Below are 26,437 nucleotides of genomic sequence, written 5' to 3' on the forward strand. Positions count from 1 at the left end.
TATGTGTGTTTGTGTGTGTAAAAATACATATTTTATCAATAAATAGTATAATTATGTTTTACATATATTATAGTTTTGTTTTACAAATATTTTATAATTATGTTTTGCATATATTACATATAATATATGTATTATGTTACATTTGTTTATTTTTTCTTTTATTCAGATTTTAATTTTTTATTTATAAAAATTACAATTGGGGGCCAAAAAAGGGGTTTCTTTTTCATGAAAATAGCAAGGTGATAACTCTACATTTTGATGCCTTAAGGGCATCATTTTTGGGGTATTTTCAGCCTTATAATAGTAAAGATGTGCCATTTTCTTCGTTAAATGCAATGTTGTGGCCTCTAAGGGTTTCTGTGCAAATTCTAAGGAAAATTATGAAGATTTCATGGCTGAAATGCAGATTTTGGGAAGTTGGTGTGAAATCCAGCTAAGAGAGGGGGTATTTTTGTGAAAAACTGAAAGCAGGAGGGCGCCTCCTAGTTGCTAAACCCAGTTTGGCGCCCCTCCTACTGTATTAGCATGTTCCCCACGCCTTCGCAAACCCTAGGGCGCCTTTTAACCCATTCTTTTCACTTTGAACAAACCCTAATCACCCTTAACTACTAAATCCTCACCTTCCATCCCTTCTAATCTCCACCATCCATTCTAGGGCACTCTCCTTTTAGCATCCTAACTCTGTGAGCCACCTAACTTCTAATCTTCACCATTTAGCCTTTAGCCATTAAATCTCAGCCTTACATAATATTGTGTGCCTTCTCCTTTTCTTCTCAACCTTAGGATCACCCTAGGACCATCCTAACCCTTCATTCTAAACCCTAGGACACCCATATTTTTGCTAAAACCCAACTATCGCCCCCTCTTTCTCTCTAATTTCTGTTATATCCACTCTTATCTATCAAAAGGACCCTAGGGGCCCTGGAGAAGGGCTTGGTCAATTCACCCAGTTAACAAGGCTAAGGTTTCTTGAGGAGTTTAAGGATTGTAGAAGGAGAGGACGCCTAGATCTTGTCAGGAGGGGTTCCTACAAGCTGTTCAACCATTATGCAACTACCGCCATTGGATTTGATCAACCATTCTTTTCTTTTCTATTATTGTTATTTCTACAATCTTTTATATTTAATTCTTGTTCGTTTCTCTGTTTTGCAGATTTGAATTCATTTGGTTCAAGGCTAAGGTGTCTCGAGGGGTTCGAAGGTTGTAGAAAGGACGGATGCTCGGTTCTTGTCAGGAGGGGTTTCTATAAGCTGTCTAGACGATCTGCAGCTACTGCCATCGGATCCAGATTTTGGATTGTTTTATTTATTTATTTCTTTTATTTCCTTTCTTGATTCCCATACTTTATTATATTCTGATTTTTATTTATTGTCTTGTTTAAATTCGAAACATTTAATTTCAACAATAATAGATTTTATTTTCGTATTTTTTGCCATTCCCGATTGCATTCTCTTGTCTGAATCTAAGTATATATTAATTTTTCGCTTGCTTCTCTGTGGATACGAGTCGTTCTCACCCACTTACTACATTAGTAGTTGTTTGAAAAACGATAAAAATTATAAATGCTTAAACTGGTGTTCCGGAGTGTTTAACGACGCGCTTCTGGACACACCATAAGGCAAGGTACCTAAGGCCCTTGGAACGTATAGATCTTGAAAATTTACTCAAAAAAGAAAGATAACCCCGACCAGACATCAAAGTGCAAAGTTATGGCTTCCAAAAGTTTGCACATAATTAAGTGTGCAACTTGCACTAGGTCGAACGTGGCATTGTTTGAACCACTCGGGTTAGATGGTTTTTAACTGAAAGGGGGAATGTTTCAACAGAACCAAACTTAAGATCAAAGCCAAGTGACGGTTTGAATAGTTCAATCAGCAAAGTCAACAACAACTTGAAAACATTGATGATAAATAAGAAATTTATTTATCAATGATGGAAATGGAATGTACAATTTAAAACCAATTGGAAGTAAAACTATTTTCCTATTATCTCTCATTAAATCTCATATCTAAGGTATATTCTCTTATTAAATCATATATTTAAGATATACTTTTCTCATCATTAAATTCTATTAATTAAATCTACAACATTAATTTTAATAATATAAAAATAAATATTTTGAAAAATAATTTGAAAACAAAATCATTTTCTTCCTTCTCGGTGGTGGGTAAGCAATTCAACCATTTGGGGTCAAATGCGTTAATAAATAATGCCATAATTAAATAATAATAATAATAATAATAATAATACTAATAATAATAACAATAATAACAATAATAACAATAATAACAATAACAATAATAATAATAATAATAATAATAATAATAACAACAATAATAATAACAATAACAATAATAATAATAATAACAATAATAATATATTATTATTATTATTATTTAAAATTTCTTCACGTAAGCATTTAGTACAAGTATTTAAGTTTCTTTTTAATCATATTGTTATTTTTATTAATTTTCAATTTATATCTTAACTATGATATATCTAAAATTCAAGTAATTAATATGGAAAAAAATTCATACGTGCAATGCACATGCTTAATTACAAGTAGCGCTAAGAACACAGGAAATTAGAACAAAGAATACATATCTTAGATATTTTCATTTGGGCAAGAGCAAAGTACATAGCACTAAAATGGACTTCGGTCCAAATCATCCTACACCGATAATATGTTTTCACATAAAATAAATAAATAAATAAATAAAGTAGAGAGAGATAAGATTTGGAGAGGGAGGGACATGATTAATATAATCTAGAATTAGAATTGTAAGACACAATGGAAATCTTGAAGCTATATAAATAAAGTAGAGAGAGATGGGAGAAAGGAAAAAACATGGTTTGTTATTTAGAATTGTTAGACACAAAGGAAATCTTGTACAACTGCAAGGGGTGTGACAGTAGGGGTAAAAACGAATCAAGCTTTTCATGAATTATTTGAGTTCGGCTCATGAATAGTTTGATTTGGCTTGGTTTAAATTGAGCTTCGAGCTGAGCTTGAGCTAAATTCATACATACATATATATTCAAAATATTATATATATATAATATTTTTATTTTTTATATATGATAATAAATAATTTTTATAATTCTTATTTTTTGTAAAATTATAATTCTTATTTTTTGTATGTAAAATATATATTTTTTATTTTTATATTTATAATAATATTATATATAGTATATTTATTTTTTATATGTATGGTAATAAACAATTTTTGTATGTAAAATAAAAAAATTTATGTATAATTTTTATTTTTTAAAGGAAATTTGGCTCATAACCGAACTAGACCGAGTCAAACTTGAACTATGAACTTTAGAGCCCAGCCGGATTCGAATTCAAGTCCCTACAATTCGAGTTCAAGCCTAACATTCTTTTGGCGAACCGAGCTCGAATAGATAGGCAGGTCGGTTCGGCTCGGATACACCCTGTTTGTCTGTTTGTGTATTTTCTTATCGGGTCGGAAGCGGGTATACCCAGATCCAGTCCAGACGACCAGACCCCAACGGCCCAACCCAGTGACCATTGAGACTTGACAGACCTAAGAGACGTGGACCAGTTGATTCGAACTAAAAAACGGGAGTGGGTAGAACGCGATCTCACCGGAAAGTGCAACTAGCGAGGAAAAGAAATGCAGCAGCAACCTCAGGCGCCGGTGGCGTCTGCTACACAGCCAGACCAACTGGAATCTTGTGAAACCACGGCGGAGGCGCCTCCGAAGCAGGTGGCTCTGGCGATGGAGAGGTTAGGGCAAGCGGCTCGTCTCATTGCTGATGTCAGACTGGGCGCTGATCGCCTACTTGAAGCTCTCTTTATCGCTGCACAACCTCATCAATCCAACAAGCCTTTGCATTTGATTGTCAACGAAGAGGCTACAATGCGCCAGCACCTTCAGGATCTTCGAGCAGTCGGTAACAACACTTAGCAATTGATCCCCTATGTTCTTGTTTAATTTTATTTCCCAGGCTAGGGTTCTACAGTTCTACTGTCGACTTAGTTTGCTTTTTATTCCTTTTTCTTTCTTCTTTTTTTTTTTTTTTAACTTCAGTTGGTGATATATAAACCTAGAGCTGAGTATTAGTTGAAGAATTTGTATATATTTCTCCTTAGAAGAAATGCCATGGAGTTATCGATGTTTGTAGTAAGGATGAAACATAGGAGGCTAGTAAGCTATTCCTTGCAAGCTGGGTTGTTTCAAAAGTTATAAATTGCGACCTGAGCCAGTACAAGACAAACCATTGAACTATTGACCATAAAAAGAGTCTATCCACTTCTGGTTCAGCCTCACCATAGAGTTGAAGTTAGTAATTGTATCTGTTATTTTCTTTTCTCTGTTCTTTGAATCCAGTGGTCATATTGTGGACAGTATGTCCTGTTTAGGCATTTTTCTACGGATAAATATATCTTGATTAGCCATTGTCAGACTATTTTATGCTATCAGTGCTCATTAAGCCCCTATCCTATTGCTGATTTTTTTTTCTTGTCTTCTTTTAAAGTTATCTTTTAAAGGAAAAGAAATGTTTTCTATGAATTTTTAGCCTTTTTATTAGACTATTTATTTTAGCTGCCATAATGGAAACTATCTCCATATTCTTGTTTTTAGGTCTTGAAATTCAGTGATGATGGCAAGATTGTTGGGGCTCACAACAACCATCCATGGGATAAAACTACAAAGTATTTGAAATGAAATAGCAATCAAGAAAACCCAATAGCAACAAAAATAATGAAATCCAATCAAAGACAAATAAAAACAAGTACTACAAAGAACACAAAGGATTTATGTGGTTCGGCCTTAACCACCTACGTCCACGGGAGAGGTGTAAACCATTTTTCGTTATGAGTGAAAATGAGAAACAGTATTTATCAAAAAAAAAAGAGAAACAGTACAAGAACCTTGTGGCTTGCAACCCAAACCAATCCTTAGCCCTTGTATACCCATTCTCCCTTTCCTCTCCCAACTTGAAGAAGAAAAACCCACTCTTACACCAGAGCACCCTCATTCTCTCAACCTCTTTTTTCAACAAGGAAAAGAGCAAACTTCTTTCTTTCTCCTAAACCTTACATGCAAAAGAAACCTTTTATTTGCAAAATCCACCTTAACCTAAGGATGGATCACACTCAACCATTAGATTAAAAACTAATCCAGCGGTTGAAAAATAAGACACAACCCCAACAAAGATTAGATGAAGTTGAAGTTCATTTTTGTTGTTTATTACACTCTTAACTATGTGAAGCTTTTTGAAGAATTGCTATTGTTTAGTCTATGAATTTGTAGCATTTTTGTTCTTTATTCTATTGATGTGTAACAGTAAGAGGCCATTTGATAACAGCTGAAGTTGCTGAACTAAAAGACATTGTTTTGTCTTTTAGTGGATAAAATAAGTAAATAATAAATATTCAAAGGTTATCTACTCAACTTCAGCTCCAGTCGTTAAGGATCCCACAACCTCCTTAAAAATTTATTCACTAAAATACAAATTAATAAGTTTTTCAGTTCAGCCACTTTAGCTGTTATCAAATGCCCCCCCTAAGGCATTTTTTTTTTAAATTAATTTGAGATCATTAAACAATGGGATTCTCCAATTGTTAGGAAGACAACTGGAAGAGTCTGGGGTTCTGAATTCTCTTCGATCACGAAATAACTCTTGGGGTTTACATATGCCCCTTGTTTGTCCGGATGGTGCTGTTGTTGCATATGCTTGGAAACGTCAACTTGCTGGTCAGGCTGGTGCATCAGCTGTTGACAGAACCAGGTAGAAGATTCTGTTCACTAAAATGCATAATGGTAGCAGATCTGTCTAACTTGTAAATATCTTATGCTAGCTGGAAAATTTCTCTATCTTTGCTCCTTAATTTATCCGTTCTTATTACTAGCTGGCTGATCTCCCTTAATTTATCTGTGTGGTATTTATTTAGGATAACCTTAGTTCCATTTTGTGATTCTGAAGTTCTTACAGTTTTTTTTTTCTTCTTCTAATTTTATGTTAACTAGTTCTAAATACTCAATGTTTAGAGGAAAAACTGTACTAATTGTACTACCTTCTGTTATGTATTGGAATGTATCAAATGGGAAACAATTCATATGCATCTTTTCTCCTTACTTTATCTGTTCTTATACTCACTGGATAATTGCTCTATCTTTTCTCCTAAATTTTTCTGTGTGGTATTTATTTAGGATAATCTTGTTTCATTTTTAGATCCCAAAGTTCTTACAAAGAATGAGTAATTTCAATTTTTCTTTTTAATTTTGTTTTAGCTAGTTCCAAATAATCCTTGCTTAGAAAAACAAATCTACTTAATTATACTACCTCTTATTATTTGTTGGAATGCATCAAAGGTAAAAAACTTGTATACAATTTCCTGAAACATACAAGTGGAGGAGATGGTTTACCATGTTTAGTGTGCCTCTGAAGTTAGTGTGCCATCATTGGAATAATCAGGGATTTAACATCTTATAATTTTGTATGGAACATTTGGTCTGTGATGATTTGATTTATTAAGGCTGTATTTGGTAAGAGTGCAAATGCAAATATGTTTGGTTTATGAAAATGTTAACTTGGTTTGGTTTTGCATTGATATTTTTTTTTGTATTTTTACCAACTGCATTTGGTTGTGATGGGTACAAACACGAATTCCGAGGCTGGGATCTACCTTTTATACATTGACAAATTTTGAGTGCAAAAATGAACTGCTTGCAAATTCACTTCACTTCAACATTTACACTCTTACCAAACACAACCTAATCAGTTATTGAAAGGTGAACCTTAGGCGCACAAGCAAGGTGCATTTCAAGGCTTGTGTGACTTTAGAAAGGCATGCGCCTGGTGCTCCTTGCGCTGTGACACAAGCGTGTACCTGTGAGAACCTGATGGGGATCAACTTAAGGCATATCAAAAGAGAACCAAAGTTGCTTTTATGTTCATTTGGCATCATTGCGAAGACATGGGGCCCACATGGGAGCTGGGTTAGTAGTGGATCAACTTGGGAAGACCCTAGAGTCTTCATTCCACCTTAAAATGCTCTTTGTGTGGTTGAGCTTGCTATGGACAGGACTTATTTGGCTTTCTTACATTTCTAGACAGCAAAGGTATTTTTGTAATTTTGCATGTTTAGGGGGGGGGGGCTTATGTTTAGTCTAGTAATTTCCCTTTGTTTGGCTTTATATTTGTAATTGTTTAGAGTAGGTTTAGTTTAATCTAGCTTCTTTTTGTGAGTGACATGTTGGGCAAGCTAACTTGAGGGGCAACTTTCTTCCTTTGGAAGCTTCTTATTAAGCTTGAGGCTCATTTGGAGGATAGTTTTTGCTGATGAACAAAGAAAATTTATCTACAGAATTTGGTGTAGTTGCCAAGTTAGGGGTGTGATTGCCCTCACACCTCACCCTTAGGTGTGTAATTGCCTAGGGTTTTCATCTTATTTCCATCTCTTCTCTTCTCTTTTCTTCTTTCTCTATTCGTTCTTTGTTTGTTCTACACGCTTAGACGCAAGTTGGTTGCAAGAATAATGCTGAATCACAAAGATCCTGCATCAAAACCCCTCTTTTTTGCCAATATATTGTTCATTTCATTTTTCCTAATACAAGACATATTTTAAAAGATAAGGAACTAAAACTAAATTATAAAACCATTTTTTTTTCAAGTAGGAATTAAGAATTTAAGACCTTAGCATGAACTTACTTGGGTTTGCCTCAAAGGGCTTGATAAAAAGCGTCTCATAGAATTAGAGTAATACAATTGGGAAAGAAATAAAAAGCTTTAAAGTTTATGCTTAAATTGTTTTTTTATCAATAATTGTAACTTTTTCATTAAAGTTAAAAGAGTATGAGTACAACACAAAGAAGACAGTGAGAAATAAGCTCTCTTAGCCTTAAAGGTACGACAAAAATTATAGCTATGCCCAAAATAAATGATTTCTCCCCACCCCTTGTTTGGCTAGTGCATCAGCCATAGAGTTAGCAGTTGTTTTTTACTCATTGTAGCCTTAGATCCATATTTTTAGTGATCCATTGAAATTTCTTCTTCTCAATATTGTATCTCCATATCCTAGCTTCCTCTTTCTGCAGCCATGTCATAACCAGTTCGGAGTTCCTTGTATAATTAACTTCCTCAAGTTCATAGCTCTGGTCCTTTGTGCCCCTTCCATCAGAGCCATTACTTCTGCCCTTAAAGAGTCTCCCTCACCAGCTGGGCCTGAAAATAAATCAATAACCTTACCTTCCTCATCCCTGAAGACTTCTCCAATTCTAGACAGACCTTGATTGCCCAAACTACTTCCATCAAAATTTAGTTTGATAAACCCTCTTTCTGGTGGTGACCAAACAAGACTGATAACTTGCTTATTAGAAGTTGAATCCACAGCCTCCTTCTAGTTTCTAAAGATATCATCAAAGGATACATGTGAGAAAGCTTCCAAGGATTTAAGCCTATAAGCTACTCTGATCAGAACAGTTTCCATTAAAGCATTCTTCCTTCTTTCCTTTTCCTTAAAAATTCTAGCATTACTAGAGGACACTTCTACCCCCATCACTTGCCCCCCACTTCCGAGGTCGAGGTGGTTCTACTCGGGTAAAGGAAGTACCCTAGAAAGTCGATTCTTGTCAAACTCTCCATCGTGAGGTTTTCCTTCAAAATCCGTTGATCTGTATGCGAGCAAAGTGTCGCTTCGGTTCGCTCTGACAGGTCGAGTCCTCTCTACGCGCAAACTTAATGCCATTTATTAACTTGAAGCGGACTTAAAAAACGTGCTCAACTGGTTTTGGTTTTCGGGAAGCCCAACCGTCATGAATTTTAGCCATTGGATGAAGGGCGATAGCCGTTGGAGACCTACCATCCCCGCCTATAAATAGTGAGGAGAAGGGGGGTCCATTTCACACTTACTCACTTGAAGGGGTCTTGCTCTAGAGGTCGAAGCTTGGTCCTTAGAAGCTTCCCAAGTCGTAGGTCGTCGGGTCGGTCTTCCTTCAGTCTTCTTTTCTCTCCTATCCTAGGTGAGTTTTTCCCTTCCCGAGTTCTCGTCTTTTCTTTAGTTTGGGGTTCCATGTCGGGCTCTCCAAAACATAGTGACTTTAGGGAAATGGACAGGGCTGTCTAGATGGAGGAGGAAGAGCTCGCCAACTCGACCTCCTTTGATTGCCAGGGGTTAGGGCATCACCATGATCTTTGAGCGGCCATATAACTAGCTCGTCTTAGATCCTTCCGAGCCTTAGTTGATGGTGGTAGAGCTGTCCTAGAATGTCTAAGATTCTGAAGCGAAGGTGCTAGAGTTGCAGGCCCAGGTCGAGGAGATGAAGGCTGAGCTGGAGAGAGTGAGGGCCGAGGAGTTGAGAATTCAATGCAAGCTATTGGTTGAAGCTCGGAAGGAGGCTATTAGGGCTTTTAAGGCATCCCAGGAGTATGTGGACGAGTGGGTTGATTATGTTGTACCTTACCTAGAGAAGGGTTTCAGGTTGTGCAAGCTCTTTGCGGCAAGCTTGTTCCTTGACTTGCCCGTTGGTCAATTGAAGATAGATAATGTTCCCTAGGAGCTCTTTGCCAGCATTGACCAGGAGAGTGAGGAGGAAGGGGGAGAGGAAGGAACTAGGGGGTGGTGATGAGGTGGCCACGATCACCGAGTAGGCCACCACCAACATGCCCCCCAGTGATGCATGAGTCTGTTGGCCTCTTTTCTTGGCCCTTGTACAATATTAAATTGTCTGAGCTTTCACGCTCGACTTGTTGTAGTTTGGTTTCTCTTTTTTTTTGTACTTAGTCGCCCTTAATGAAACAAAGAGCCTTTTTTTGTTAATGTTGTGTGGATGATCTGAGTTTTTGGACTTACCCGTTTTCCCATTTATTTCTACGCCAGTCGAGTTGGAATTGGCCCTAACCGCTTTTTTCCTTTATTCTGAGCTGACAACAGGTCGCTCGAGTTATTCCCAGTTCTTCATGTCAAATTGAACCGAGGAGTTATCTCAACTCAGTTACGAGTTGGGTTATGAGATGGCTCCATCTTGGTGTTCGGTCACAGCCAATCACTCGAGCTGAGTTGAGGCATACAAATGTGGTAAAAATATAAGTGTTGAAAGGACAACTCGTGATTCCGTTAATAATCAACCAACTACATTATTGATAATATAATTTTAGATTCATGGTATGCCAAGTGCGAGGTATAGCACAGCCATCTAGAGTCTCGAGTTGGTAGGTCCTAGATCCCAACACCTTTACCACCTTGTATGGGCCTTCCCAGTTTGGGTCGTGTTTTCCTGAACCTACCTCAGGTACAATGATCTTTTTGAGCACGAGGTCATCAACTCTGAAATTCCTTCTTTAGACATGTGCATTGTAACAATGAGCTACTTGCTGTTGTTAGGCGACTGTGCGGACTTGTGCTTGCTCCTGTACTAACTCCATTAGGTTTAAGTTTTGAGCTCGTTGTTGTTCTACTTTTCATCGTAGGTCTCCATTCGCAAAGTGGGCACCTCGATCTCGGCAAGGATAACAACTTTAGTGCCACAGGTGAGGTTGAAGGGTGTCTTCCCAGTGGCCATTCTACTTGTGGTCCGATAGGCCCAAAGTACACTAGGGAGTTTTGCCCACCTCTCTTTCGCTCTGTTGAGTTGGGTCTTTAGCCCTTGGAGAATGATGCGGTTGGTCACCTCAGCTAAACCGTTGGTTTGGGGTTGGTTTATTGAGGTGAACCTCTGGTGTATTCCCATCTCCGTTCACCAATCTTAGAATCTGATGTTGTCGAACTGCTTCCCATTGTCCAAGACTAGTACTTGTGGTAACCCAATCTTTTGTGTTGTTTTTTTACCATATATGTATATAACTATTGGGTCAAACTTAGGGGTTGTTTAGCCTGGGCTTGGGCCTGGCCCAGAAATTTGCAAGTCTAGCCGGGCTGGTCTAGGTCATAAATGATCATCGCTAAGGAGAAGGAAGGCCTTATTGACATTTCCAATTGAGCCACTATTATTTTTCTATGGAATGCAAATGGTTTGTTTTTATTACTTTTAATAATTATTTACTTTTTATTGTTAATTTTAATTTTTCTATTATTAGTTATTTTTAAATGGAATTCAAATGTATTTTAATTTTTAATTTATGAGCTATTATTTTTTATTAATTTCTTAATAATTGTTGGATAAAAGCTTGCTAAAATACTTTTTTATTAACTCTATTAATTTTAGTCATTGGATTTTAAATTATAATTTACGACAACTAACCAATTAAATGGAATTTAAATATGAAACAAAAAATGGAATTTGAATGAGAATAAAGTTCTCTCTTTCTCTTTCTCTCCCCCCCGTCCTCCTTAATGGGAGGATTATATAACTCTTGGCATACAAACTGTTGGAATGCCAACAATTGGTGGGACTCACTCAAGATTGGTTGTTTCTGTAATATGACATGGAATAAAAAAAGTCCAAAGTTCAAAAAAAAGGAAGGAAAACACACCCTCTCTTGTTTTAGTGTGTGTGGATTTCTAGCTGGGACCTGTGCAATGCATGGTCTTTGTTAAGCGAAAATTGAAGCAAAAAGAACCCCGTGTCCAAACCCAAGTATTATGTTTGGGTAATTTAACATTTATTATAATTATTAACTAAAATTTAAACTTTTCTTTATTTGCTGTCTGGGCTGGGCCCGTGCCAGGCTTGAAGTATTAGTTCCAGATATGTCAAAAATTTGTTAACCTGTTGGAGCTTCTTGTTTAGCCAAACTCCCAAAGTTTGTTAGCTTCATAAGTCTCCTATTTTGTTTGGTTAGGGATATGCAATACTTTGGCTCCTGCTTCTTGCACATCATGCATATACCCAGTATCTGAGAACCTCCTGTCCAATACTTTTTAATGTTGCAGGTTAGCTCTTAAAGCGTTCACTGATCAGAGGAGACGATTTTTTCCCCACCTTGAAGATGAATCATCTGGCCAAACTTCTGGTGTGGAATCTGGAGTTTCAAAGAAACATTGCAGTTCCCAAGCATCAACCTTGACTCATAAAGAAGAGCCTAGTGAAGAAAAAACATTACCTGAAGTTCTACTGCGAGTGGAAAAAGAAGCACCTAACATGAGGATTTTTACTTACCAACACCTGGATTGGCTAAAAAGGGCCTCTGCATTGTCGTCTTCAACAAATGAGAACTTCATAGAGTCATCAAAAGAAAATAATTTCCAGACATCAAATAGACTAAGAACAGGGTCACTGGGGCCTGTGTCAGCAGATCAGATTGCTGCTGTTGAGTTGTTGGTGCCTTCTGTTTTTAGAGCTATAATATCACTGCATCCAGCTGGGTCTATAGAACCTGATGCAGTAGCATTCTTTTCTCCAGATGAGGTAATCTTGTTAACAATATATCATGAGCTGGTTTTCAATGTTAGGTTAAGTATTTTACTCCCCTGTTTACTTACTGAAAACTTGAAGAACAAGTTGCAGGAAATTATTTTCAAGTGCAGTGCACTAATACCCTAAACCTTGTTAAAACAGGAAATTATTTATCAAGTTATCCTTGTTTCTGGATTCCTATTTATAGGTTGTCTATAGTGTGCTCATTGTTTTATGCCATGCTGTCTCAAGTATGTGCTTGTTATTGCTGTCTCTAAGCTATCATATGTTTGATCATTGCATATGCTTTACTTTCTCTCTCTCCCTCTCTCTATACACTCACATGTATACATATTAGGGTTGCATGGACTCTCCTCAGTGGATACCACGTCATGTCGGACATTTTACCTGAGGCTGACACTTAATGTTTTCTTGGGAGCACTTCTACATACCATTTCCTTTTTATTTTCCTAGCTTATTTGGCATATATGAACAGCTAATCTACAAAATAGATCCATTTTTCAGATCAAATGATACTTGGTAACAAAGGCAACATTTTTTGTAAGTATATAATGTTAAAATTGAAAAAAAATATGAATTATATTAATAGTATATACTTTTCCATAGATGTGTTTGTGAGTCAATGTTTTCTCATTGTTAAGGAGTTTCTTTAGGTTCTTAGGATTTATAATGTTCTGTTATTGGGCTGTTTTTGTGTTATCGTCTGTTTAGGACAGAAGGGTAGTTTAGTCATTTTCATTCTTTTATTAAGGACATACCCAGTCCTGATACTAAATAGGGATTCTTGTAATTGATATATTTAATTGAGTAATATAATGTTAAAATTGAAAAAAAATATAAATTATATTAATAGTATATACTTTTCCATAGATGTGTTTGTGAGTCTATGCTTTCTCATTGTTAAGGAGTTTCTTTAGGTTCTTAGGATTTATTATGTTCTGTTATTGGGCTGTTTTTGTGTTATCGTCTGTTTAGGACAGCAGGGTAGTTTAGTCATTTTCATTCTTTTATTAAGGACATACCCAGTCCTGATACTAAGCAGGGATTCTTGTAATTGATATATTTTATTGAGTAATATAAGTACCCAACCGCCTTCTAGGTGAGACGATTAATTCAACGACTCACCCAAAGAGGGGGGTGGTTGTTTCTCTTATTCCCAGTCTGCAATAGGTCTTCTTCCTTATTCACCATTTCTCTCAGTTGAGAACAGGTACAAAGGCTTTCATGGTATCAGAGCAGGCTTGCTTACCTTCTGTTCCTCTCTTTTTTCTCTTTCTCTTATCTGATTTCTCTCTTCTCCATTATTTCTTTTCTTTTCTATAGAGGATAGAGGATCAGAACAATGTTGATTGCTGTCTAGGTGATTTATGATGGTTCTACCATCGCTCTATGTGCTTTGAGTGATGTGTGATGTGAGATCCTCTATCAAGGCAATCCTTGAGGGCTTTGTGATTGCTATGATTGAAATCAGTGAAGATGGTGCATACTATGGAGTTTCCATGGTGTGATTTTGTGTAATAAAAGGTGAGCAGTTGTTTATTGATGCTGAAAGTCTAGTTTCATTTTTTTTAATGACTGGCTGATTGTGTTAAAGTGAGGTTTACCAGATTTAGAATTTATTTAATTAATTATGACTGACATGGGGTCTAAATCTGCTGTTGTGGTATCTCCTGATTTTTTACCCATTCAGACGACATCTGTTATGTGGGCTATATCCGTTGAGGTGTTATTGACTACAAAGGGGAAACTTAAGTACCTAATGAAAAGAAACCTAAATCTGTTAGGCCTTCTTACTCTGATTGGCTGCAAGAGAATGATCAAATAAAGATCTGGTTGTGGAATTCATCAAGCCTAATGTTAGTATCAGCTTAATTTTCTTGGATACTTCTAAGCACATTTGAGATCAAGTTAGGAGAATGTATTTGGGAAGCAATTGAAGGGATTATTTCTATGTTGCCATTTTTTTTAATCTAGAATTAAGCCTGAGTACGAATCAGTGAAATCACAAATTTGGGTAGTCTTGACTTTCTATCCATGGAAGAAGTTTTCTCATGACTCTGAAAAGCTAGACTTCTGAAGTCACAGACTACACCTGTTGTTAACTGTTTAGCTTGGAAGTTAGTGGATATATAGGATGTGGTGGACCTGGTGGTTGTAGTAGTAGTTCACATGGAGGATGTGGATGTGGCTCTACAGGAGGTTGATCTAAGGTTGGAGGTGGTTGTGGTCATGGTAGATATTGTATTCACTATGGACTCGAGGGACATACAATTGGGTATTATAGAGATTTACATGGAGTTTGGACATGCTTTTGTTGTGGGTCTGAGGGGCAGACTGTTGACTATGGTAGAAGTCCACTTGTATAGCTGTGTAGTCATTAACCATGTGAGCACCACCAGATTGTGAGAGGAATTACACCTCATGCCTCTTCTTCCACGACTACTATTGCCCAAACTTTCAGGTATTGTCTCATCCTGCTCTTTTTCTACTAGTACTCCATCGGTCATTGACTTGGGAGAGCTACAAACCATATGATAGGTACCTATTCTTCCTTTTAACAATTTATCCCTATTTAAAGTCTTTTCAACATGTCACCCTGGCCAATGGTACTGTTTCCTCTGTCTCTGGTGTAGGAGTAGCAATTCCTTTTGTTTTTGATAAGCAACCTAAATTTCATGAAATTAAAATGATAAAATGAGAAAATACAACAGGACGGAAAGTACCCCACTCACCCATATCATTTTCCAGTACATCCCAATACAATTTAGTGCAAAAGAATTGTTCCCTGTGAACCCCTTGCTTGGCTAAAGAGTCTGCCATTATACTTTCTATCCTGATCCACCTAAATGTAGCTGCCACATCCTTGGAGAATGACTCAATTTCCCTTACTGTCTACCTATAAGTCTAAAACTCCTGGGATGTTGCTGCTTAACCATGAGATAACTACTTTAGAATCCCTTTCCACCTCCAATTGTTAGAGTCCAACTTTCTTGCCCATCCCTTAAATCTTGTAGCAAGGCCATTATTCCAGCTTTAATAGAATCAAGAACTCCAATGGGGCCTGAAGACAATGCCTTGATAGCACCTGTTGTATCTCTAATGAATTCCCCAATTCCTGCCAGGCTTGGGTTGCCTAGCAAGCTACCATCAAAAATCAACTCCAGTCTCTGACTTGATGGTTGTTTCCAGTCTCTGACTTTATCTTTATGTTGCCCATTATTTCTCAGTTATCTTTATCATCTACTCCTAGTTCTCAACAATCTTTATCATCTATTTTATTTGTTCCTCAGGTTTCTTTTTGATCAATAACTGAATCAGGCTCATTAAATTAAAAGAAAGAGATACAAGGAGCAAAAAAGGGAGAGATAAACCTTCTTAGCTCTCCCTTACACATGTTTACTACAAAGCCCAAAATAGTTGATTCCTTTCCACCCCTTGTTTAGCCGATGCATCAATGAAAGAATTAGCATCTCTTTTCACTCATTGTAGATTAACTTCCATTCCTTGTGATAGCCACTTGAACCTCCTTTTTTCATTAATGTAGTCCCACCAATTAGCACCCTCCTTTTTTTTTTTGATAAGTGCATCCTCCTCCTTTTTGTAGCCAACCTCTTACTAACTTTGAATCCAATCCCCTTCAATAATCAGTTTGTAAATATGCATTTCCTTAGCCTTTTGTACTCCTTCCATTGCATCCATTATTTCAGTGGTCAGAGGATCACCCTCTCCAATTAGGCTTGAATAAAGAGCAATGATCCTTCCTTCATCATTTTTGACACTCGTCCAATGCCTGAAGGGTGTGGATTTCCATCACTACTTCCACAAAGTTCAGCTATATGAATCACCCAATTGGTGGGGACCAAGATGCCCAATGACATCCCTGAGGGGGGCTGAGTCAGCCATTTCCTTCCGTTTTCTCATCAAGTCATAGGAATGTACTCAAAAAGTTTCAAGGATTTCACCCAATGAACCACTCTGATAGTAATAGCTTCAATTAAAGCAACCCTACTTCTCTCCTTTTCTGAGAAAACTCTCTGATTTCTCTCTTACCAAATTGTCCAACAAACAGCCGCTCTTGTACACCTTCATAAAATTCTTCTCCTCTTCTTCGGTCAACTAACAAAGGTAGAGGTAAACAAGCTTTGTACATTTGGCAGGGGTTTGCTTCCCAAACAAAGAATAAAACCATTCCCAAATTGAGGAAACAAAGGGGCAGGAGATTAATAAGTGATAGAAAGTCTCATCATTAGCCTTACAAAGAGAGCACCAGTGAGGGAATATGCATCAATTAGGTCTTTTTCTCTAGAGTAAGTCATAAATGTTAAAGTGGTCTCATCTCTGCAGTTAGGAAAGGGCATATAGTAAGGGGAATTATTCCTTTAAGAGTGAATTGCACAACTAAACGTGTTCCCAAAATTCAATAAAATTTCCAGAACAAAGGTTATACATAGTTTCAGGAAAGGGATAGGCGCAACAAATTAGATGGACTTGTTTTTTCTTGTTCAAGTGTTTGGAGCTCACAAATTTCCGCACTTGGAGTTTCATCTGGGAAGCCTCCTGTGGTTGTTTTAACCCTCTGAGCACTCCCATTGTTCTGTTGCTTATCCCTAACTGGAATCTCCCTGCTCAGCCTCAGTTGATCCTTCACTATCTCCTTACGGACACCCTGCCTAGAATGAAAATTTGGTTTGGTTCCCCCTTGTTTGGGGTTTGGTTTCCTACCCCAACTGCCTCCTTATATGTAACCATATTACATCCTCTATTTTTTTTTTATGAATATATTACATCCTCTATTTTTTTTGATGAATATATTACATCCTCTATTGTTTTCCGCTGAACATGAAGATGAGGCATCCTTCAACACATTCCCCTCTTCGGCAAAGAATATGCCTGTGCTGAGGTAGTCTTCAGGTTTCTCTACCATAACTCCTCATCTCCCACACTATCAACCAATGACCCCATCTCTGAATCAGATTCTTCTTTGTCCGACTGACTACAGTCCACCCAGCCATCATCAACATCAAGATCCTCCGGTCAATCCTGATGTACCTGGGATTGGGGCAATCACTCATGGCTTCAGTTGAAGTTTTATGCATAGCCTCCAGCTTTGGAACCCACTGCTATGATGTCTTCAATCCAGAGTTTGAAGCTGTTCTCTCATAGGCATCAACTTGGGACAATGATGGACCAGTTTTACCATTACTAGTTGAGCCCAACAGGTCGCGCCTCATGTGACAACTAAAATTGTCACATGATCCATAAACTGATAAGCTTCCAACTCATTGGAATTTCAAGCAAGTCCATAGCCTGGTCCAAATTTCTCCTAATTAGTTCAGATGTTACTTCACCCTTATGAGGTCTCTTGTTGGCCTTCAATGGACTGGGCCCCATGTGGGATCTGATGCGGTCCCTTTTCTAAGAACCTTAGCAAAGAGGTGTTACCCGTTCCCTTCATTTTAGGTTCAAATTTATTTGAAAAATTTTCCTTACCAAGGAGATCCTTGATTTGACCCCTGGCTTTTGATTGTCATCTTCCATGTTAAAAATTTCTCACACTTCTTTTCCTCTATCCTCTCTCCTTCCACTACATAAGCATCACCCTGCCAGCCCATCATCTTCTTCAACATCTCAACCTTCTCTCCACAGTGACATTTCAACTTCCGCCACCAACCACACATTGGTCCGCAACCTGTCAGAGATGTCGATTGAACGGGGAACTGTTTCAGGTTTCAATCCAGTGATTCTAACCCTCACAGAACAAAAATTAGCTATTTAGCTGTATTGATCGCTAGGACACTTCCCATAATTCTTATGATTCTGTCAAGAGAAGACTCCTTCCACAATGTAAAGGGTAGGCCTACCAATTTAATCGTGAAGGCTCCATCAGTTACCTCCTTCTGTTGCAAGATAATGACCAATTCTCTACCAAAACCAATTCCATCTCAGTTTCCACTGTAGTAAAGTCTACATCTTTGTCCCCTATTTCCAGAACAGATCTCCTCTCGTCAAAGGGAAAGAAACTCCAAAACTAACTGAGTTTGGGCATAATCGAATCCAGAATAACTCCCCAGTCGGTCACCTCCTTCCCCACCCTTAGAATCTGTCTTTTTCCCCATTCTCCTTTGCCATTTTCCAGAATTAACTTTTGTAACTTGAACTTACCACCAGCAAATTCTTTTGTCTCTTCTTGCAAGTTATATTCTGCATCTCCTCCACTATTATTTGCTTCACTTGACTCCTCTTTAGACTTCTCATGATTAATCTTTATTTGCTTTGCCTCCAGGGTCTCGCAACTTAAGATTATCATTTTCTTTCTTCAACGGAAATTCTTGCATCTTCTCTACAACTGTCTTCTAGCCCAGACCTTGCTTTCCTTCTGGGATACAAATCAGTTGTCTTTTGTTGTTGCCAAAGAACTCTGAGTATTTCACAAACCAGCCTTTCCGATTATGCTCCAGCAGTCCAGCTCCACTTGATATCTTCTTCTTGATAGCTCTGGATAGCTCTCCCAACCAATGTTCTTAACAGAGTAGAGTGCCCCATTGATGAAGCCTTTCAACCGTAGTGTTGCTTCTCCAATCAGGAAAATGATTTCTTTTTCTTTATTCCATTATCATCTTCTTTGCTTTGATTACCATCTCTTCTTAACATCTTGTTGCAGGAAGGAAAGTCCCCTCATTTTTTCTCTTTATCTCGTCAAGTGAGAGGATTTTATTTATTCCTCAGTTTCCTTTTAGCTTAATGTCTGTGAGTAGATTAACCAAGTCCCTTAATTGTAGTGTGACCTTTTATCCTTCTCATTGTGTATTTTAGACTTGAAGACCAAGAGGCAGATTGGTGGATGCAAGTCTGGTGGTTCATATTTTCTTGATGGTGGCAATATAGCTATATACTCATCCTCTAGTGAATTAGTACTTTGGTTGCATTACCATTTGGGCATCCTTATAGAGTCTACAGAGTATTATCTTTATTGAAGTTTGTGTTGTGTTAGAGTGTGATGTTTGCCAGTTGAGTAAACATCACTGGGCATCTTTTCCACCTTGTGTCATTAGTTTTGTGTCTAGTCTATTTATGTTAGGTGATTCTGATGTTTGAGACCCATGTTCAGTTATGTCTTTTTTGGTATTTAAATACTGTTACCTTTGTTGATGACTTTCTCGGATGGCTTGGTTATGTTTAATGAATGATAAATCTGAGATGTTCTCTATTTTTAAATCTGGGGTGCAGGCCAAGATGAATTTTGACAAGCTCTCAATTCATTAATAGGTGAAATGGAGGCAGCATTGCAGCAGTCCTGGAGTCTCTGGTTGAAAGGTGATAATAATACTGCCTGCATTCACAAAATGGCCAATGCTAGGAGGTGGGTGAACAGTATTATGACATTGAAAGCAAGGTTCAACGTATCGATACGATACACACTGTATCAGGCATATCGTATCGTATCTTTGGGTACCTGATACACCTGTTTACAGGTGTTTTTGGGAACCCATTTTTATAAAATTATATATATATATATATGTTTAAAACTGAAATTTGAAAAAATAACTAAAAAAAATAAAGGGTGTATAGTTTAAAGTACCTATTACACCTCTGCCGATACGCAAAGGTGTATCGATACTTTGAACCATGATTAAAAGTAAATGAGGAGGTGCTGGGGGATGAGTGTCGAATCAAGGGAGCCATTATGGATTTCTATTCAAGCCTCTACGAAGAATGGTGGAATAGAAGGCCAAGGCTGAATGGCTTGGACTTTAATAGATCTGATGAAGAAGCTGCTGGTTTAGAAAAGTCATTTTTAGAGGAAGAAATAATGGATGCCATTTTCCATATGGAGGGAGGTAAGTTACTAGGACTGAATTGTTTTACAATGAAATTCTGCAAGATTGGTTGGTACACTTTCAAACAGGATTTTTCAAATGGAGGTGCAGAGGGACTTTCTATGGAGTGTTAGGGCCAAGGAAAGAAGTCCCACTTGGTGAAATGGGACGTTTGTAGGGATAAAAAAGATGGCTTGGGGATTAGAAGGGTGAGGTTATTTAATGGTGCACTACTGAGGAAGTGGTTGTGGAGGTTTGGTTGTGAAAAGGAGGCATTATGGAGGGTCATTGCATGCAAATATGGGCTGGTGAATTTTGGATGGGATTTAAAAGAGGTGAAGTTAACTCATGGGGTGTGTTTTTGGAAATGGATAATGAATTTTCATTCAGCCTTTATGAATTGTCTTACGATGTTGGAAATGATTCAAGAACTAGATTTTGAGAAGACAAGTGGTTGGGGATTGAAAGGTTAAGTGATATATGTGCAAGGTTGTATAGACTTATGAATTGTGTCTTATGATGTTGCAATTTCTAAATGACCTGGCCCCTTAATGGACCTGAATTTCCTTGAAAGCTTGCTAACATTTTCCAAAAAAAAAAGCTTGCCAACATTTAAGGACTTCATGCAGCAGTTTCCTTTTCTGGTTTTCCCATCAGACATTGTGAAGCTCTTTGAGAGCAGTTTTCTTTCTATACCTACAAAAAGGTTAGAGACTATGTGGAGGTGCAAACAAGTAGAAGAGATGGGTTATATGGAAGGAGAGAAGCTCCATTCTATTTAATGAGAGGTGAGATTCTGAAATGGTCATTTACTTGGCTGGATACACACAAGCCAGGGAACATGGCAGCATAGAGACATTCTGACAGAAATTAAGCAAATAATAAGGGAAAGAGTTATTTCAATTGTGCGGTTTCATAGGTTAGCAAGTTGCATCACTGACTCACTTGCAATGCAAGGGGAAAACAGGGCTCAAATGTATTTGGGCCTTAGGGACTAACAAATGAAAGGTACTTGGTAGCAGTAATGAGAAGTAAAGACGTTGGTGTTAGGTGGTGAAAGGCCTGCCTAACGTGATCCTTTTTTTAAAAATCAATAAAGTTATTCTTAACAATAAAAAATGATTATTTATTTGGTTATGATCAGAGTTATTTATTGGATGCTTAGAATAGAAGATATAAGGGAGTAATAGTTGTGTTGATCTTTTGGCAACCGATTGCTAGTTTTTTGTCCCATAGGGGCACCCATCAACGTTGATATTTTATCTCCTGTTTGTGGAAGTCCTTCTTCCTGTTGAGCTGGCAACCCATGGAACAAAGTAACCCAAGAATTAGCACCTAGGCTTCACTGGAAATCAACTCCTAGAAGAACTATTAGCAAGCAATACCTAATAGCTTCTTGAGGGAATTGTCACTTTAGGAAAGTTTCTGTAACTTAAATGTTAAAAGCAGAAAAATATTACTTTATCTTCTGCAGAAAAAATATAGACCTTATATATAATTATAGGCAAAGATGAGGAAATTGGCCAGCCTTTCCCCCTTGTTTTTCTACTTTACACCAAAAGCAAACTAAGATACTAACTAGGAATAAAGCAAATCCTAGTTGACTTGGAACTAAGACTCCTACAGTTTAACATAATTCTTGGTTTTGTACAAATTCCTATTTCAATTAGGAAAACTAACTCTTAACTATAATCAGGAAAACCAACTTCTAATGCAACTAGAAAAACCAAATCCTATTGCAACTATAAAAAATACTAATGGTTTAAATGATATAATATAGCTACTGAAGTACCGAATAATTAATTATATGATAGTACCCTCCGAAATGCAAGAAAACACATGGAAATTCAGAATATCCTGGACTTGACTCATTAGCTTTTGCATCGTTCTCCCCTAGATAGAAAAAACATGCCCTTGAGTTTTAGAGGATCTGAGGATGAATCATGAAAGTTTGTTCAATGCCGATGGTAGAAAGAACATAAGCTATGAAGATTCCCAAAGCAGCTTCAATGAACTTGGATTGTACAATAAATTTCTTTTATATGACCAGGAAATGATCTTGAAAGCAATGTATATCTGAACCTATTATCTGTTTTCGATGAATATATCTGAACTATTATCTTCCATAACTTAGTAGGTTGAATCAGAATGTCTTAGACCTCTCTCTCTGATGGATATCTTTCAGAAATTTATTACAATGTAATAAAACAATCTATATACTATGTGTTCAGTGATTTCCCCCAGGCTACAATAATTAGTAGCCATTACATTGCTTTCCCTTCGTTTACAGCAACTGTTATATATCCCTTTAAATGGTTTCCCAATACATTCGACTTCTGCTTACCCCTTGTCTTGCAAGAGTTGATGTCATTGATCACATGAATCTGGGTATCATCTCCCTTCTTTTTTCTTATACTACAGCCATCTGGTAGCTGTTTTTGAGTCTCCCACAATCAAAACTGTGTGGTCTTCCTAACTTCAGCCCTTGTAATAAAGCCAGTCATTAATCCTTGTTCAGTAGTTGTCAAGGCATCGCCTAGGTGACTAAGCACCCTTGGCTGGGCACCTCACCCAAACGCCTTGACTTTTAGCAACTAGGTGCCCTTCTAGACAACTAGGTGCCCACCTAGCTGACTAAGCGCCTGCCTAGGCGACAAAAATGACAAGGCAGGCACCTTTTATAATATCATTTGTACTGTATCTTATTAATGTATGTGTTAATAAATTCTATTATATGCTATATATATATATCAATTATACTTTGTTTTAATGTTTTACTATTGAAGTTTAAAAGATCAAAGGGTTTTGAGGAGAGAAGAAAGAAAGAAAGAAATAAGAAAGAATAGAATTACGAAGTGGTTCTTTTTTTTTCTATTCTCTCTCTAATTAAATAAAACAGAAAGTCCATCCTTGTTTTTTCTAATTTACTTTCCATCTTGAATATTTATCATATAAAGTTAACCTTCTTTAGTTGCTAATTGATATGAATTTCTCTATTAAATCCTTATTATAGTAGTATTATTTATGAAAATAATGAAATTAATATGTGTAGAAGTTTTTCATCTTTTAGATGTGATGATTTGCCACATTTTTAAAGGAAATTTAATATTCTTAATAAAGATAATTGCTATTTTTTCAATTAATATACATGTTGAATGGTATATAAAACTAGGGAACTAGCCAAAAGTTAGTGTTTTATATTATAAATTTTTTATAATATGATTGAGAGGTGATCCATAATGGTAGGACCAATACCTACACTTTTTGGAAGGATGGTATCAAATATTTTTTCGCAGCTGAACTACCAGATGGACTTCCCAATTGTTCACACTACCGTCTAGGCCCTAAAGAGCAAGAACTGAAATGGCAAGTGAAAGAGCTGCTAGAAAAAGGGCATATCTGCCCCAGCCTCAGTCCATGTGCAGTCCAAGTTTGTTGGTGCCAAAGAAAGAATGTCAAGTGCAGATTTCCAATTCCCTGGTTGGATGAAATGTTAAACAACTTAAGCAAAACCTTGTGTTTCCCAATAATCGATTAGAAAAGTGGGTATTACCAAATAAGACCTAAACTTGGAGATGAGTGGAAAACATCCTTCAAAACTAATGAGAGGTTGTAGGAATGGTTAGTCAAGGCATTTAGCTTGTCTAATGCCCCATCCACTTTCATAATGTGTACTTGGCAATTTGGTTCTTTGCACCAGCTTGAGGGGGAGTATTGTTAGTGTGCACCAGTGTTGGTTTTTCTCAAGGTGCTTTACTCTATCTATTTCACATTAATAATTAAAGGAGTTTATAAGGGCCATGGCCTTAGTATCCCTCTCTTCAATTTCTCTATTTTCCTCCCAGCTTTTCCTTCCCTCTCCTCTTTTGATCTATAATGGCCACTCTATCTATTTCACATTAGTAATTAAAGGAGTTTATAAGGGCCATGGCCTTAGTATCACTCTCTTCAATTTCCCTATTTCCCTCCCAGCTTTTCCTTCCCTCTCCTCTTTTGATCTTATAATGGCCACTAGAATTAAATAAACAACAATAATAAAGGTCCTGCCATCTTGAAGGTGTCCTGATGTATATTCTTTATGGGTTTCACCATTATATCTGTGATTTGTTCGATGTGCATAAAATGGATTAGTTGCACTGATGGACCATGTTTAGGTTCTCAGCTTTGTCACTTTCTTTGTTAAACAATGTGATCTCCAGTTTTGGAGCTTTTGTGTTTTCAGTTGCTTGGTTTGTTATTTTTGTTTCTCTCGTTTAGAGTTTCTGAAGTGCTGTCTATCAATTCACTGATATATGATTTGACCTCTTTTTTCTCTTAGGGAGGCAGTTACATTCATTCAAGAGGATTTTCAGTGTATCATGTGTTTAGACACCTCACGGTAGGAGCTACAATGACTAGGGAATTTTGCAGTTTCAGTGGCTGACTGAAATACATATGAAGCTCAACTTTTCACTTTTGACCACACCCTTGCAGGAACATGCTGTCAAGGCATTGCAGTTTTTTCTTGGCATCAACACTGATACGGCATTATATAATCTTCTGGTTCTCTCTCTCTCTCTCTCTCTCACACACACACACACACACACACCCACAAACAGTCACAGACAGCTAAACCAGAGATGCACAATGAGATGACCTAGTTCAGTTCCAATCCCTGTCATCCTAAGTAAGGTATATGTGCATGAGTACTTTGTTTATCTCCTGGAATGTCCTTGACTTTTTATGTTTTGGCAGCATTGGATCTGCAGCTACGAAACTTTGTTTACAAAATCCTGCTGGTAGGTAAACATGTCCTCCTGTAATTTATTTCTATGATTGCTTTGAAGTATTTTTAATTGTTGTTTTGCAGTAAATGTGGGCGGCTTTTGACCATAGACAAGCAGTCGACTTTACTTCTGCCTCCTATTATTCGTCCTTACCGACATTCTTTTACTACAAAAGCCACAGTAACCCAATCATCATTTTCAATGAAAGACCAAAGCTCACATCTCGTCCCAGCGTATCATGTTGGGTGCTACTCTGAAGAATTATAGTCACGTCTAGTGGTTACCATTTCATTGGCCAACGTCTGCCTGCAAGGCCTTGTGAGGAAATTCGACAACGAAAAGAAATGCTGGCGTTTGTAGATTAGAAGACCCTCTCGATGAAATTTCAATTTTATCCAGTCACGAGATATTGACAATGTAGATTATGCCCGGAGATTTTGTAGAGAATTTTTTCAATGTACATAAACCAGTACAACCCAAACAAACTAATTTGTTTGGGGAAAGGTTTATTTATTTATTATTATTATTATTTTTTCTGGGCAAACAAACTATTTTGTTCAACATTAAACCAGTACAACCCAAAGCTTTCTTTCATCCATTCCGGAGGCTCATCTGGCGACAGTACATCCTTTTTCAGTCTACTTATGGAAAAATATTTACAAAGATTTGATTTATACTTGATGTTAACAAAATGAACACAAGACCAAAATATCATATTGATCACTCTTTAAAGCATGATCTGAATTAGGTTATTTTTTTTTCCTTGAAAAAAAAGCCCGCAGGCAAATTCATTCAACTTAATCCTATTGTAGAGGATTTGGGAAATTTGGTGAACGAGGCATGCCTCTATTCTAGAAATAGTTCAAGCATGCGCGGTTAAGACATGCGCAATCTTATTTCATGTACGGGGAGTGAAGATGCTAAAGTTTTGTAAATTGTGGGAAATACTACTATAATTGGCAATGGTGTGGATTGGTCAAAGGATCACTTTACTATGATCCAACAAGAGTTGGTGCAAAATTTTTGAGCAAAAGAAGTCCTTTGAATGCAATAGCTTCCATCTTTTATGCATACTGATTATGATTTTGATGGGGCTGTACCCCGACTTGGTTGGCCTGCCACATTGGATTTGACATGGTAGGCAATTTGAATGTTGGCCTGACCATGTCATCAGCCCGAATTGCCACCATGAGTAGAGCAACGGCCACAGAGTGGACCGAGAATCCAAATGTTAGATAGTGTATGTCCTTAGCTCCAATCAGATTGATGTACATTATGACATTTATTGTAAATGAATAAAGTACATATTTGATTCATGTTATAGTGGTGTGTTTCTGTGTAATACCCTTAAACTGGACACTTATGAGACTCGTGTTAGTTTAGATTGTTCACAGCCGTTGGATAAGTTTGCGGAGATTTATTTTGCCAAGGCTGACACTAATGTGCCGCCAAGTGTTGGGGTGGCCTATTTCAGTTGTTAGGGTGAGACCCGAGGTACATGCAGTGTAGGTTTACATGAAACCCT

The 26,437-nt window shown here is 37.3% G+C and overlaps 1 protein-coding gene across 2 annotated transcripts; it reads left to right on the forward strand.

Annotated features, from left to right (window-relative positions):
- Positions 1-3,542: 3,542 nt before the first annotated feature.
- On the forward strand, positions 3,543-25,510 carry LOC104590078 (mediator of RNA polymerase II transcription subunit). Of its 2 annotated transcripts, none has more exons than XM_010248602.3 (7): positions 3,543-3,921; positions 5,601-5,763; positions 11,846-12,320; positions 24,465-24,524; positions 24,620-24,688; positions 24,881-24,924; positions 24,973-25,510. In XM_010248602.3, exons 1-7 carry the CDS (start codon positions 3,642-3,644, stop codon positions 25,013-25,015), a joined length of 1,134 nt encoding a protein of 377 aa, XP_010246904.1. In that variant the 5' UTR covers positions 3,543-3,641; the 3' UTR covers positions 25,016-25,510. The 2 variants fall into 2 exon arrangements, with proteins under 2 accessions (XP_010246904.1, XP_010246903.1); XM_010248601.3 differs by having other exon boundaries at positions 24,996-25,510.
- The last annotated feature ends 927 nt before the right edge of the window (positions 25,511-26,437 follow it).

This window comes from Nelumbo nucifera, chromosome 2, assembly GCF_055504915.1.
Source record: "Nelumbo nucifera cultivar China Antique chromosome 2, China Antique-T2T, whole genome shotgun sequence".
Lineage (NCBI taxonomy): Eukaryota > Viridiplantae > Streptophyta > Magnoliopsida > Proteales > Nelumbonaceae > Nelumbo > Nelumbo nucifera.